Raw genomic sequence first — 16170 nt, 5'->3', positions numbered from 1 at the left:
CATATAAAACCCAATATCGCTGCATTCACCTTCCTAAAAAATGTCAGAGGTCTTGGAAGGGAGGGTGACTCCGCATCCAGAGATGGCAATATTTGGAGTGTCGGCATATTTGGGAGCCCTGGGAGGGGGGAGAGGCCGACTTTTTAGCTTGCCTCCCTGGTGGCCTGGAGATGGATTGTGCTGGGATGGCGGGACTCGGAGCCTCCAAACTTGGGGGTTTGGGTGAGTGACATGGCAGGGTTTCTTAGGTTAAAGAAAATTATGTTCGCCTTAAGGGATTCACTACAGGGGTTTGCTCGGAGGTGACAGCCGATCATTGACTTCTAAGGAAAATTGACCGTCAAGGGAAGTGAAGAATAAGGGCAGAGAATGTAATGTATGGGTAGTTAGGGTTTAGGGCTGGGGAGAGTTGGGTAAGTTATTGTGGGCATTTTGCATGTGTTGGATCTCTGTTGTTTAAAATGTTAAAATTATAAATGCCTCAATAAAATATTTTCTTTAAAAAATGGAATTATGTTTTCATATTTTATCTAACTAGTTTTTTAATCCAAAAATCATTGCATCTTTGATAAGTGCTAAGCAAATTCCAATGTTGTTGGCGTTAAGGTTCAGCTCTGCTCATCATGAGGATTCTAATTATGGATGACTTGGATTGGCTTCCTGTTGCTTTGGATGGTAGCAATGAGATCAAGTTCCTCTCATCCCAGTTGTATGCCTCTCCTAAAGGTTAAGTAGGAAAAGAGCATCCTCTTGACTGCTGAGAAAGGGATAAACGGAAATCAACTGTAGGGGTAAGCAGTGCACAGTTGGGATGCAAGACTTTTAAAAATAAATGTAGTATTCAAGCAATAGAGGGGAAGTAGTCTTCTAGTCAGTAGGAGAATAAAGTTTGCAATAGATATTAAAAATTTAGGAGGGTCAATACAGCTCACATTGCACCTGCATATCCTGCGTGCAGTGCCATTTCTGTGCTGCCAGTAATTGTTTTCAATGCAGTGTAATTTCCTGTAATTGTAAAGGGTTATTCAACTCTCTCCCATTGTTGAGTAAGTGACAAAATCTGGATCTGAGGCTGCTTTTAGTATTGATCTAAAACTCTTAATTATTAATGCAGGCATCCTCATATAACTGATATGATTAGACGAGGTTGATTTGCATAGTCTGTATAACATTTAGCTATGTAAGTCGGTGCTCATTTTTCTACCCCAATTGAAACTACAAAAGTAAAATAATTTATTACAGCTTCCAGAAGTCCACAGATAAGACTTTATTTTTGGCCAATCAAGTGTCTAACATGCAAGAAACTCGAGCTGTTGTTTAAGGATTCCCAAATCAAGCTGTTAAGAAATTCAACAACTTCAGATGATAAGCTCTATCACACCTCAACCCCTTTGTTTCATTCTATTTCATGTTAACTTTTTTACATTTTATTTGGATTGGATTGGATTGGATTTGTTTATTGTCACGTGTACCGAGGTACAGTGAAAAGTATTTTTCTGCGAGCAGCTCAACAGATCAATAAGTACATGGGAAGAAAAAGAAAACACATAATAGGGCAACACAAGGTATACAATGTAACTACATAAGCATCGGATGAAGCATACAGGGTGTCGTGTTAATGAGGTCAGTCCATAAGAGGGTCATTTAGGAGTCTGGTAACAGCGAGGAAGAAGCTGTTTTTGAGTCTCTTTGTGCGTGTTCTCAGACTTCTGTATCTCCTGCCCGATGGAAGAATTTGGAAGAGTGAGTAAGCCGGGTGGGAGGGATCTTTGATTATGCTGCCCAGTTTCCCCAGACAGTGTGAGGTGTAGATGGAGTCAATGGATGGGAGGCAGGTTCGTATGATGGACTGGGCGGTATTCACGACTCTCTGAAGTTCCTTGCGGTCCTGGGCCGAGCAGTTGCCATACCAGGCTGTGATGCAGCCAGATAGGATGCTTTCTATGGTGCATCTGTAAAAGTTGGTAAGGGTGAATGTGGACATGCCGAATTTCCTTACTTTCCTGAGGAAGTATAGGTGCTGTTGTGCTTTCTTGGTGGTAGCATCGACATGAATGGACCAGGACAGATTTTTGGAGATGTGCACCCCCTAGGAATTTGAAACTGCTAACCATCTCCACCTCGACCCCATTGATGCTGACAGGGGTGTGTACAGTACTTTGTTTCCTGAAGTCAATGGCCCCCTTAGTTTTGCTGGCATTGAGGGAGGGATTGTTGTCGCTGCACCACTCAACTAAGTTCTCTATCTCCCTCCTGTATTCTGACTCGTCGTTATTTGAGATCCGGCCCACTATGTTCGTATCGTCAGCAAACTTGTAGATGAAGTTGGAACCAAAGTTTGCCACGCAGTCGTGTGTGTCGAGGGAGTAGAGTAGGGGGGCTAAGTACGCAGCCTTGCGGGGCCCCAGTATTGAGAACTATTGTGGAGCAGATGCTGTTCATTCTTACTGATTGTGGTCTGTTGGTCAGAAAATCGAGGATCCAGTTGCAGAGTGGGGAGCCAAGTCCTCGGTTTTGGAGCTTTGATAAGAGCTTGGCTGGCATTATGGTGTTGAAGGCGGAGCTGTAGTCAATAAATAGTAGTCTGATGGAGGAGTCCTTGTTGTCGAGATGCTCTAGAGACGAGTGTAGGGCCAGGGAAATGGCGTCTGCTGTGGACTGGTTGCGACGATATGCGAATTGCAGTGGATCAAGGCATTCTGGGAGTATGGAGGTGATGCGCTTCATGATGAACCTCTCGAAGCACTTTACGACTGAAGTCAGGGCCACCGGACGGTAGTCATTGAGGCACGTTGCCTGGTTCTTCTTTGGCACTGGTATGATGGTGGTCTTCTTGAAGCAGGTGGGGACCTCGGAGTGGAGTAGGGACAGGTTAAAGATGTCCGTGAACACCTCTGCCAGCTGGTCTGCGCAGGCTCTGAGTGCACGACCAGAGATCCCTTCCGGGCCCATCGTCTTCCGAGGGTTCACTTTCAGGAAGGCCGATCTGACTTCGGAAGCTGTGATGGTGGGTATGGGTGAGTTATGGGCTGCTGGGGCAGCACTTGACAGCGGATTGTTGGATACCTGCTTGAACCGGGCAGAGAATGCATTGAGTTCATCAGGGAGTGGTGCGCTGATGCCGGAGATACTGCTCGACTTCGCTTTGTAGCCCGTTATGTTGTTTAGTCCTTGCCACAACCGCCGAGAGTCTATCTGTGACCCTGGCTTGGTTTGATATTCTCTCTTGGCATCTCGGATGGCTTTGTGGAAGTCGTACCTGGATTTCTTTCTTGTCTTTCTTTATGTATATTCCCCCCCCCCCCCCCCCCCCCGTCACATAACCCCCTTTTCTTGCCTTTTCTCCCCATTGCTTCTCCCTGCCCCTCTCTCCCATCCATGTCCCCCCTCTCCCCACATCTACATCTGTCACAGCTTACTCTCTGATAGTTTCTCTGCTGTTTGGCCTTTCACACCTTTTGTTCTCTCTGGGGACTGCCATTAGAACTCTTTTCCCTTGGTTTCTGTGGCTAATAGCACTCTGTTCCCTTAGTTTCTGTGGCTATTTCATTCCCTTTCATTCCCTCACCTCACAGTATAAATATTTCCCACTTTCTATGTGTTTTAGCTTTGACAATGGGTCATCTGGACTCAAAACGTTAGCTCTTTTCTCTCTCTAAGAAACTTATGAAGTTAGATTCCTTGATCCCAATATGGTATCCACACTGTTTACCCAGAGAATTCAGATGCAGCTCGCTCCCTTACTCTCACCTCCAGATTATTTTTGGTATGTTGTTTGTATTCTCCATAGTGAAGACGGATGCAAAATATCTTCAGTTGAACTGCCAATTTCTTACTTTTCCATTACTTCCTCATTCTCTGTCTCAAGATGACCATTGCTCACTTTACACTTTTCCTTTTTAAATACCCGGAAGAACACTTACTATCTGTTTTTAGATTTCTAGCTACCTTAATTTCTCCCTCCCTATTAACCATTTAGTCATTATTTGCTGTTCTTTATATTCTGCCCACTCTTCTGACCTGAATTAAACTTTTTATTTCAATTTGATACTATTTTTAAATTCTTTGGTTAGCCACAGATGATATGGAATCAAAGAATCACACAGTACAGAAGAGGCCCTTCAGCCCATCAAGCCTGCAGTGACAGTAAAAAACACTCTAATCTACACTAATCCCACTTCCCAGCACTTGACACATAATCTTAAATGTTATGACAATCCAAGTGCTCATCCAAGTACTTTTTAAAGATTGTGACTTTTCCTGCCTCAACTACCCCCCAGGCAGTGCATTCCAGATTCCCATCACCCTCGGAGTGAAATTGTTTTTTCTCAAATCCCTCTAAACCTCCTGCCATTCTCCTTAAAATTATGCCCCCTTGTTATTGACCTTTCAATTAATGGGAACAGTTGCTTCCTATACACCCTGTCCATGCCCCTCATAATCTTATACATCTTAAGCAGGTTCCCTCTTAGCTTTCTCTGCTCCAAAGAAAACAACCCAAACTTAGCTACCATTCTTCACAGAAAGGATGCTCAATCCCAGGCAACATCCTGGTGAATCACCTCTGCACCCTCTCTTATGATGCAATCACATTGTTCCTATAGTGGGGTGACCACAACTGAACACAGTACTCCAGCTGTGGCCTAACCAATGTCCTGTCCATCTCCTTCCCTTCGGTCCTTGCCTTATAGTCTACCTTCACTGAAATGTATCTTTGAGATTTGAGCTTTAAATGCACTTCTCAGTGGAAGTCAGTGGGCACAAGGTGACAACTGTGTAGGACATAATGTGGAAAAGGATAGGGCGGCAAAGTTTTGGAAAAACTGGAGTTGATGGATAGTGACACGAGAGGCTGGTCAGAAGAGTGTTGGGCTAGTCTAGTCTGGAGTTGCCAGAGGAACAGATCAAGGCTCAGGCAGCAGGGCGGCATGGTAGCACAGTGATTAGCACTGTTGCTTCACAGTGCCAAGGTTCCAGATTCGATTTCCGGCTTGGGTCACTGGCTGTGCGGAGTCTGCATGTTCTCCCTGTTACTGCCTGGGTTTCCTCCGGGGGCTCTGGTTTCCTCCCACAAGTCCCGAAAGACGTGCCTGTTGGGTAATTTGGACATTCTGAATTCTCCCTTCCGACAGGCGCCGGAATGTGGTGACTAGGTGCAGTAACTTCATTGCAGTGTTAATGTAAGCCTGCTTGCGACAAGAAAGATTATTATTATCGATGGAGTGAAGCAGGACAATTATGGGAAATGTTACAGGATGAAGAAAGCAGTGATGGATGGTATATGGGGTTTAAGCATAGTCAGGTGTAAATAGAATGCCAAGGTTGCAAACCGTGTGGTGTTCAGCCTGAAATAGTGACCAAGAAGGAAGATGGAATCAGTGATGAGAATAGAGGGTTTGTGGCAAGAGTCAAAGTCAGTTACTTCGGTTCTCAATTGGAGGAATTTGTGGCTCATCCAAGACAGGATGCGAGATGAGCAGTCTGACAACAGAGGCAGTGGGAACTTTGAGAGTGGTAGTACTGAAATAGCGCTTGATATCTTCAACATGCATATGCAACCTAAGCCTGTGTAATTGGATAGTGCAAGTAAGAAAGAGGATATGGCAAAAGACAGTTACTTGGGGGATACCAGAGGTAACAATAAAGGAGTTGGAATAGAAGTTTTCTTGGAAATGTTCTTGCAGTGGTTAGATAGATAAGTGGAGAAGGTGAGGTAGTTTCACTGAACTGGACAATGGAAATGGGGGTTGAAGGAACATGTTGTGGCTGACAATGGCTAAAGCTGCATGGAGGTCAAGAAGGAACCAGACATGGGTTATTTTGATTAGGACCATTTTGGTGCTGTGGTAGCTTGCTAGGGCAGTCATCGAAGTGGGTTTTTGAGGAGGGCGGATGACAATGGTTTGAAAAGGAAGCGGAACAGCAACTGAGAACGAATCATTTACCAAATCAGTCAGCACTTAAATCAGAAAGGGGCATTGATGAGCAGTTTATGGTGAATAGGGGTTCATGTTAATAGGCGGTGACTCTTGAACAAGATTAGCTTGGAGAAGGAATGGTGGGGTAAGGGAGTGAAATTAGAAAACAGCACAAGTTCAGGACCACGGAGGAAATAATGAGCAAGGTTTAGGTTGATGTGCATGGGACAAGGTGGGGGGGGATTGGTATGTGAAGAGATGGTGGGTACGGTTGCTGCAACAGAGATACTGAACTGTCTCTGTCTTCGTGGCAAAGCAGTCCATAAGGTCCTTGTACTTGTACTGCTAGTGGAGGAGCAGGAGTTTAAGGAAGAGTGTGTTAGTGGAAAAATGGAGCCGGTGTTACCTTTGCTTTCGAGAGTTATTCTACAATAGTGGTTTTGCAAGAGGAGAACAGGCCTGATTGTTTTATGTGGTTCTGTAGATCTGAAAATGTATGGTTAAATCAGCTGTGTCCCAGAGATGCTCAGGTGTGTGCCCCTTGGATTTGAGTGGCAGTGGACCGTACACAAAGAAAGAACAAAGAAAAATTACAGCAAAGGAACAGGCCCTTCAGCCCTCCAAGCCTGCGCCGATCCAGATCCTCTATTTAAACTGTCGCCTATTTTCTAAGGATCTGTATCCCTCTGCTCCCTGCCCTCGGACATAGTGAGGTTTGTACCATGGACAAGAGCATCAAAGATGACAGTGTTCAAGCAAATTAATAGCTATGAAAGTGTTGAGAATGGAGGCCTAGGCTTGAAAGTTTGGAGCTTTAAATATTCGGACTGATTTTGAATAGATTTTTGCAAGTGTAGACACAGAACAATGTACAGTTGGAAGGGGATAAAAATATGGTAGGGGGATGAAATTTACTGTGAAGTGGCTGGAGATGGTTTTGTTTCTCATGGCTGTACACAGGCCATGTGAAATGACAAGATGGTAGGGGTAGGTTGTGAATATGGGTAGGAAAGCTGACATGGGGGGAGATGTTAAGGGAGCACAGGAGAAAAATGAAATGGAAGGAAAGGCATTTAAAATCAGATCTCTCACTGACCATGACCTGGTGCAGGACGCTGATGTATTGTGCCATCATTTTGTTTTTCAATGATTAGTTTAACAATTTAGTATTTGACATTGTGTCCATCACAACCTTCCAAGCAACCTGAAATAAATTAGTTTTACCAGCTACAGGTTAAGATGAAACTAAGTCTGCTGACCCGTCAGCTTGATTTGATGCTTCTAAATTTCTTTATATGACAATTGAAATTTTGCAAGACCAAGTTGCTGAAGAGCAGAGGGCAAAATCAGCATCTGAGAGAATAATTTCTACTAAGAAAGTGGCAAATCAAAGAGACACTCTCCTTATAAACAATAAAAGCTATTGTTGATTATAGTTGCAATGGTATGAGGGTTAATCAATTCAGGTTTTATTAAATGGAAATTTCAAAGTGAGCACTGGCTCCTTTTTATCCTATTTGTAGGCTGCCTAGGGATCGAACAGCTGTTGGTTTTTGCGTATGCCATCATTGAATTTCCCTTGTTGTTTGGAAAGCAGAAGAGCAGAATGCTCTGAATCTTGGCTGGGGCTTAACTGCCAACAAATTTAATAAACAGTGAAAGAACAAGTAAATAGTAGTGGGAAACAAACATATTTCCATTAGTTAATTTTAGATATCTAATACTGTAGTGTAAAATAATAAATAGCAAAATGATGAAAGGTGTCATCATAAATGCTATCAAATAGCACTTACTCAGCAATAACCTATTCAGTGATGCTTGGTTTGGGTCCTGCCAGGGCCACGCAGTCTCCTGACCTCATTATATCATTGATCCGAATACAGAAAAAAGACCTGAACTCGAGAGTGACTGCCCTTGACATCAAAGCAGCTTTTGGCTGAGTGTCACGTCAAGGAACTGTAGCAAACCTAGAGTCAGTGGGAATCTGGAGGAAAACTCTCCAGTAGTCAGAGTCCTACCTAGCACAAAGAAAGATGGCTGTGGTTGTTGGATGGCATTCATCTCTGACCTGGAACATGGCCCAGCCCTCTTTGGCTGCTCCGTCAATGACTTTCCCTTCATCTTAAGGTCAGAAGTGGGGATGGTTGGACAATTGGACATCGTTCATTGTTCCTCAAATACTGAAGCAGTCGATGTCCATCTGCAGCAAGACCTGGATAATATTTGGTCTTGGGCTGCTAGTTGGTAAATAACATTCATGCCACACAAATACCAGGCAGTGACCATCTCCAATAAAAGAGAACCCCATCATCTTTGGTGGGCAGGGGACCACCATTGATTAGGAACTGAACTGGACCAGCCATATAAATGAATCTAACTAGTCGAGAGTTTTCCCCTTGACGCCATTTTTGCTAGGGCCCTTTGTTGTCACACTTGGTCAAATGCGGCCATGATGACTTGCCTTTTGAGTCCAGCTCTTTTGTCCACATTAGAACTAAGATTAATGAGCCCAGGAGCTGAGTGGCTTTGGCAGAACCCAAACTAAGTGTCAGTGAGGAGGTTGTTTCTGTGTAAGTGCCACTTTGTAGCATTGTTGATGACCTTTTCCATCGCTTCGCTGATTGAGAGTGGATTGATTGGGTGGTAATTCGGCTGATTGGGTTTGTCCTGCTTATTGAGGACGGGACATATCTGGGCAACTTTCCACATTGCCAGGTAGATACCAATGTTGTAGGTGTACTGGAACCACTTGATCAAGTGCACAGCTCGTTCTAGCACACAAGTCTTCAGGACAATTGTGAGAATGTTGGCAGGGCCCATAGCCTTTGCAGACATCCAGTGTCTTCAGCTGTTTCTTGAGATCACATGGAATAAGTTGAATTGGACGAAGACTGGTATCTGTGATGTTGGGGACCTCAGGATGAGGCCGGGATGGATCATCCACTCTGCACTCCTGGCTGAAGATTGGTAGAGATGTCTTGTCTTGTGCACGGGTATGCTGAGCTCCCCCATCATCAAGGGTTGGGATATTTGTGGTGTCTCCTCTAGTTAGTTACATAATTGTCCACGAGCATTCATGACTGCAGAGCTTGCATCCAATCTGTTAGTTCTGGGGTTGCTTAGCTCTGTCCATCGCATGTTTTTGGCATGCAAATAGACCTGTGTTGTAACTTCATCAGGTTGACAACTAAATTTTAATTCTATATTCACCTGCTGCTGCTCCTGGTCAACCCCTTTGTATTTTTTCATTAAACCAGATTAATCCCCTTTGCTTGGTGGTAATGGTAGAGTGGGGAATATGGAGTTACAAATTGCGGTTATATACAGTTCTGTTACTGCTGATGGCCTACAGCACCACATGGATGCCCAGATTTGAGTTGCATCTATTTGAATGGTAGTGCTATCATCATTTAAATCATAGAATTTACAGTGTAGAAGGAGGTCATCCGGCCCATAGAGTCTGCACCGGCCCCTGGAAAGGGCACCCCACTTAAGCCCACACTTCCACCCTATCCCTGCAACCCAGTAACCCCACCTAACTTTTTTTGGACACGAGGGGCCAATCCACCTAACCTGTATATGTTTGGATTGTGGGAGGAAACCGGAGCACCTGGAGGAAACCCACGCAAACACGGGGAGAACGTGCAGACTCCGCACAGATAGTGACCCAAGCCGGAAATCGAACCTATGACCCTGGAGCTGTGAAGCAACTGTGCTAACCACTATGCTACCGTGCTACCCTTTTTCTCCACAAGGACTGTGTGGTGGTCACTCCTCCCAATACTGTCATAGGGAGGTGCATTTGTGGCAGGCAAATTGGTTTTTCCCCCTGTCGGTTTCCTCACCACCTGTCGCAGACCGACTCGAGCAGCTATGTCCTTTAAGACTCAGCCAGCTAAGTCACTAGCAGTGATACTGAGCCACACCTGGTGAAGAACATTGTCCCCCCAGCTAGAATACATTCTGCACCCTTGCTTCCTCCAAGTCATGTTCAACATGTAGGAGGACCGCTTCATCAGCTGATGGAAGGTGATAGATGGTAATCAGGAGGTTTCCATGCCTATATTTGACCTTATTACGCCCCCAGACCAGACCCCAACAGTGGCTAGGGTACTGGACCGAAACCGTAATATTTTTATTTTATATGACTATGAGGAAAGGATTCTTTGCTCCAGGTGTGATTGCATGGTATTGAAATCTTTAACATTACACCAGAAAATAGCTCACAATTACCCCATAAGCAATACTACTCAATACAGTGAATGCAATACCCTTAATTGCTATTTTTATTCTCACTTAAACAACAACAAAAAAATCTCGGCTCTCAATCCAACTTAAATACCAGTGGCACAGAGGAATACCATCTTTACGCTGTAAGAAGTCTTACAACACCAGGTTAAAGTCCAACATGTTTGTTTCAAACAGCAGCTTTCGGAGCACTGCTCCTTTCTCGGGTAAATGAAGAGGTATGTTCCAGAAACAGATATATAGACAAATTCAAAGATGCCAGACAATGCTTAGAATGTGAGCATTTGCAGGTAATTAAATCTTTACAGATCCAAAGATAGGTGTAACCCCAGGTTAAAGAGGTGTGAATTGTCTCTAGCCAGGACATTTGGTCGGATTTCGCAAGCCCAGGCCAGGTGGTGGGGGAGGAATGTAATGCAACATGAATCCCAGGTCCCGGTTGGGACCGCACTCGTGTGCGGAACTTGGCTATAAGTTTCTGCTCGGCGATTCTGTGTTGTTGCGTGTCCTGTAGGCCGCCTTGGAGAATGCTTACCCGGAGATCAGAGGCTGAATGCCTTTGACTGCTGAAGTGTTCCCCGACTGTAAGGGAACATTCCTGCCTGGTGATTGTCACGCGATGTCCGTTCATTCATTGTCGCAGTGTCTGCATGGCCTCGCCAACGTACCACGCTTCGGGACATCCTTTCCTGCAGCGTATGAGGTAGACAACGTTGGCTGAGTCGCACGAGTATGTATCGCGTACCTGATGGGTGGTGTTGTCACGTGTCATAGTGGTATCTGTGTCGATGATCTGGCACATCTTGCAGAGATTGCCATGGCAGGGTTGTGTGGTGTCGTGGTCGCTGTTCTGAAGGCTGGGTAGTTTGCGGCAAACAATGGTTTGTTTGAGGTTGCGCGGTTGTTTGAAGGCAAGTGGTGGGGATGACCTCGGCAAGATGTTCATCTTCATCGATGACGTGTTGAAGGCTGCGAGAAAGATGTCATAGTTGCTCCGCTCCGGGAAAGTACTGGACGACGAAGGGTACTCTTTCGTTGTGTCCCGTGTTTGTCCTCTGAGGATGTTGGTGCGGTGTTTTGCTGTGGCGCGTTGGAACAGTCGATCGAGGAGTCGAGCGCCATATCCCGTTCGTACGAGGGCATCCTTCAGCGTCTGTAGATGTCTGTTACACTCCTTCTTGTCTGAGCAGATCCTGTGTATATGGAGGGCTTGTCCATAGGGGATGGATTCTTTAATATGTTTAGAGTGGAAGCTGGAGAAGTGGAGCATCATGAGGTTATCCGTGGGCGTGCGGTAAAGCGAAGTGCTGAGGTGACCGCCCTTGATGGAGATGAGTGTGTCCAAGAATGCAACTGATTTTGGAGAGTAGTCCATGGTGAGTCTGATGGTAGGATGGAACTTATTGATGTAATCGTGTAGTCGTTTTAGTGATTCTTCGCCGTGGGTCCAAAGGACAAAAATGTCATCGATGTATCTGGTGTATAACTTCGGTTGAAGATCCTGTGCGGTGAGGAGGCCTTGTTCAAACTTGTGCATGAAGATGTTGGCGTATTGAGGTGCGAATTTGGACCCCATGGCTGTTCGTGCGTCTGGATGAAGAACTTGTCGAAGGTGAAGACGTTGTGATCCAGAATGAAGCGGATGAGTTGCAGAATTGCGTCTGGAGATTGGCAGTTGTCGGTGTTGAGTACTGAAGCTGTTGCAGCAATGCCGTCGTCATGGGGGATACTGGTGTAGAGTGCCGAGACGTCCATTGTGACAAGGAATGTTCCTGGTTCAACTGGTCCATGGGTGCTGAGTTTCCGTAGGAAGTCCGTCGTGTCGCGACAGAAGCTGGGCGTACCTTGTACGATAGGTTTCAAGATGCCCTCGATATAGCCAGTGAGGTTCCCACACAGGGTCCCATTGCCTGAAACGCTAAGACGGCCTGGTGTGTTGGCCTTGTGTATTTTCGGGAGGCAGTAGAGGAGTACGTGGGATGAGAGCACGTAGGGTGCTCTGAAGGTCTGGATCCAAGGTCTTGATCAGTCTGTTGAGTTGGCGGATGTGTTCCTTGGTCTGACCTGCGGGTAACTGTCTGTAGTGTTCCTGGTTGTTGAGTTGTCGGTATACTTCTTTACTGTAGTCCGTTCTATTCAGTATGACGGTGGCCCCTCCTTTGCTGGTTTGATGACGATGTTGTGGTTGGTCTTGAGAGCACGGATTGCGTTGTGCTTGGGTGACGTTTGGGGCTGTCTTGTGAATGCGACTGATGAATCTGGCATTGACGCGACTCCTGACGGCTTGAGCATACATGTCGAGTCTAGAGCAGCGGCCTTCCGGAGGGGTCCAATTCGACTCTTCCCTCTTTGGTTGCCGCACCGCAGATCTCTCGGCCTGCTGTTCTGGTTTATTGGTAGTCTCCTTGGGTTCGCTGTTGGCCTCTTGGGGTCTGTGGAAGAATTCCCGGAGCCTCATTCGCTTGATGAATTCCTCCGTGTCTGCCACGAGACTGATTGGGTCCATTTGGTGTTGGTGCAGAAATTGAGACCTTTGCTGAGGACTTCGATTTCGTCTGGTTGAAGGGTGTAGTCCGACAAGTTGACAATAGATTTCCACATCATCTTTACACAGTTATTCTTTGAGAAAGAGATCTTTTGACATTGCTTTGCAAAAAAGATCTAACTCCAGTCAGATCCATGCAGAAACTCTGGCTGTATGTCTTCAAAAACTGTTTCAACTGGCTTGATCAGCTCCCCCTTGTCCTCGGACAAGTCTGCACTGCTTTAAATACAGTTAATCTCTTCTAACTAACTTTGTGAGAGCAGAACTGTTTCACTGTGCACACAGCTTCAGCCAGATCAGAACTGAACTGAAAATGCTTTCTCAAAAAGCCTGATGCCTTAGCTCCACCCAGCAATGATATCTCATAAAGCTGGAAACTAATTCCCCAGGGAATCCCTTAATCAATACAAATTTGCATCAGGCTCAGCTTGTTGCAATTGTTAATTGCACTTTGGCTCCCAAAAGCTTTCTTGTCTTTCAAACTAAGAATCTTTCAAAACATGATATCAGCAATCAAACACACTCTAACCCGGCATAGTGGGTGAGCTCTGCTGCCTCACGGCGCCGAGGTCCCAGGTTCGATCCCGGCTCTGGGTCACTGTCTGTGTGGAGTTTGCACGTTCCCCCCGTGTTTACGTGGGTTTCGCCCCACAACACAAAGATGTGCAGGGTAGGTGAATTGGCCACGCTAAATTGCCCCTTAATTGGAAAAAATGAATTGGGTATTCTAAAATTTAAAAAAAACACACTCTAACCAAGGCTTTTTACCCTTACTTCACCAAAAGCCTGTTATACAATACATCTGAAATTCCTACATTCAGCATGACCAAATGCCACAAGACTTAATGTGACCCGGAGTCGATGTTGAGAACGCCTGCTCGACTATACCACAATGCTGCCACCTCTGCTGGGTCTGCCCTGTCAGCGTCACAGGGATGGTGATGGTGGTGTCTGGGACACCAGTGAACCAGGTGGGTTTTTACGGCAATCGACAATGGTTTTCTGTTCACAATTACCATAACTAGCTTTTTGATTCCATATTTAGGTGCCATGGTGAGAATTAAACCCATTCCATAGAGCATTAGCCCAGGCCCCTGGATGTCTAGTTCAGTGATATTACCACTGCACCACTACTTCAAGTTGAAAACTTGTAAACTCAGCTCGGTTTAAAACTAGAATTCCCAAGTTCAGTCATTATGTTTAAAATTTATGATACTTCTGTGCAATCCTGTTTTAATTTCACTGCAGGTTAATAAGTATTTGATTTTTTTTTTGTTTTCAGAGGTTATAAATATCTCAGATAGATACTTGTCTTTTGAGTGGTAAAATCATTTAATACCATTATAATGGTGGCATTTGTAATTTATAAAATTAGTATTTTGATTTATGTGAGTAAAAATATATAGCTAAAGGCAAAACCAGCAATGAATCATTTCAGAACAATTCTTCAGAGAAATGTATTTTTACGGTACACTGATACAGTTGCAAATTATTAACATAAAAAGTATTTCTTGCTGCAGGCTACAGAGAGTGAAATGGGGGATGTGGATCTTACTGGGCTTCCAGAAACAGCTGTAGACTCTGAAGAAGAGGAAGAAGATGAAGAGGACATTGACCGAGCATCTGATCCACTGATGGGCAGGGATGTTGTTAGGGAGTGTTTGGAGAAGGATCCAGCAGACCGAACTGATGATGATATTGGTATGTTTTAAGAACATTTCTTATTCTCCTATCTTCCATTTTAACCCGCCGTGATTCCCACTCCTATGCATTTTGCCTTTTTGATGCTCCGTTTTCATTAAGATTGTGCTGAATTTTAGTTCAGAGAAGTCGAAATGTCCACAAACTTTCTAGAATAGAATAGCTGAATCATGTTGAATCTGATTGTTATTTTTAGTGAGCCCACCCAGATGGTTGGTCTCGTAGCAATGTTGCATCGTTTTGTGCTTGCTGCTTATTTTTACTGAAGTAACATGCTAGTGTGTCAACAAATACAGTGACTTGATTACAAACATAAACTTTGAGAACTGTCTGGGTTTTCTTGGAGTTAAAGCACTCCAGGCCGAACTTGCTATTGTTTGCATCCTGCAGTTCATTCAACAAACAATAAGAACAAGTATTTTAGTTTCTTACAGGCACTCTTCTGCAAGATCTGAATGTTGATTTCAGTGACTAGAGACTTAATCTTGTATGCTTTCATTTTCTTTCCATTAAAGGGTTTTGGTCATGTAGGTAGGTAGGTAGGTTAATGTCCAAAGACCTGAGGGCAGGGAAATATTTTAAATCTTGATCCATTGTCAGACCACAGTGCTGGTAAGGAAGGGGTTGCGGCCACCTCTGCCCTTAACGTTGACATTTTTCTCTTTCTGGAATCAATTTTGACTTTTGGGTTAGTGTAGTGTGCCGGTTGTTTGCTCATTCCTGCAGATTGTCATCATGATGCAACTCACTGCACTTGGGCTTGAGGAATTTTGGCTCACTGGGAGGCCAGCAGTGGCTTGCAAAAAGTAAGAATTGCTTTGAAAGGCAGGGGAAGGTTACGCCGAGTCAAGGGAAGCAACAGCCCAATGCATTTTTGTGGAACAAGGAAGAGTACACCTGCACTTTATAGCTCCAAAGAATTCCCCCACCGTTTTTAACATTGTCTAGCTGTTTCTGCATTGAAACACCTGTAACCATTGGTTGGAGTGTTTGCATTCCAAGCTCAACTCCTGTGTTCTGAACAGTTGCAAAGGGGTCCTATGAACATCACTACAACCTTGATTTATCATAAATAGGCCTAATGCTTTCTGGAAGTGGAAATTTAAGCCAACCATCAATATATCTGTACTAAGATTAGAGCAAGCTGATTGTCAGGGCTATGAGAGAGGCAGGATACCTATAGACCTGTTTTAGGCACTTACTGTCCATAATACTTCACTTTCCTAATTTTCTTGTACTTTTTGTGTTCTCTTCTGGATATTTGTGTGTTCTTTTAATGTCTTTCCATAATTTTACTGGCTATTATAAGTACAGTGGTTAGCAATGTAGCTTCACAGCGCCAGGGTCCCAGGTTCGATTCCTGGGTTGGGGCACTCCTGTGCGGCATCTGCACGTTCTCCGTGTCTGCGTGTATTTCCTCTGGGTGCTCCGGTTTCCTCCCAAAAGTCCCGAAAGACATGCAGTTAAGTAATTTGGACATTCTGAGTTCGCCATCAGAATGTGGCGATTCGGGGCTTTTCACAGTAACTTCATTGCAGTGTTAATGTAAGCCTACTTGTGACAATAAAGATTATTATTATTATTCTATTAAACAGTTTTCAGGTAACAGCCCCATTGGCTCCTTCTTTGTTGCAATATTTGATTTTACCCTCTATTTTTCAAATCATACTAAACCCTTTTAGTTTTGATACAAGATGTACACCAGAAATATTAATGACTTCAAAATTTACCGAATGTTGTCTGACTTGTGTATTTCCA

At 44.5% G+C, this 16170-nt stretch overlaps 1 protein-coding gene across 15 annotated transcripts in view; it reads left to right on the top strand.

Annotated features, from left to right (window-relative positions):
• LOC119965324 (rap guanine nucleotide exchange factor 6-like) overlaps nucleotides 1-16170 on the top strand; it is a 498093-nt gene that overhangs the window by 352872 nt on the left and 129051 nt on the right. For all 15 annotated transcript variants that reach the window (XM_038795925.1, XM_038795924.1, XM_038795922.1 and 12 more), the window contains one exon: nucleotides 14232-14412. In XM_038795925.1, the coding sequence (XP_038651853.1) occupies nucleotides 14232-14412 (181 nt within the window). The remainder of the gene's footprint in view (nucleotides 1-14231; nucleotides 14413-16170) is intronic.

This window comes from Scyliorhinus canicula, chromosome 4 (assembly GCF_902713615.1).
Source record: "Scyliorhinus canicula chromosome 4, sScyCan1.1, whole genome shotgun sequence".
NCBI lineage: Eukaryota > Metazoa > Chordata > Chondrichthyes > Carcharhiniformes > Scyliorhinidae > Scyliorhinus > Scyliorhinus canicula.
The sequence above is the reverse complement of the archived record's forward strand: the minus strand, read 5'-3'. Positions and strand labels throughout refer to the sequence as shown.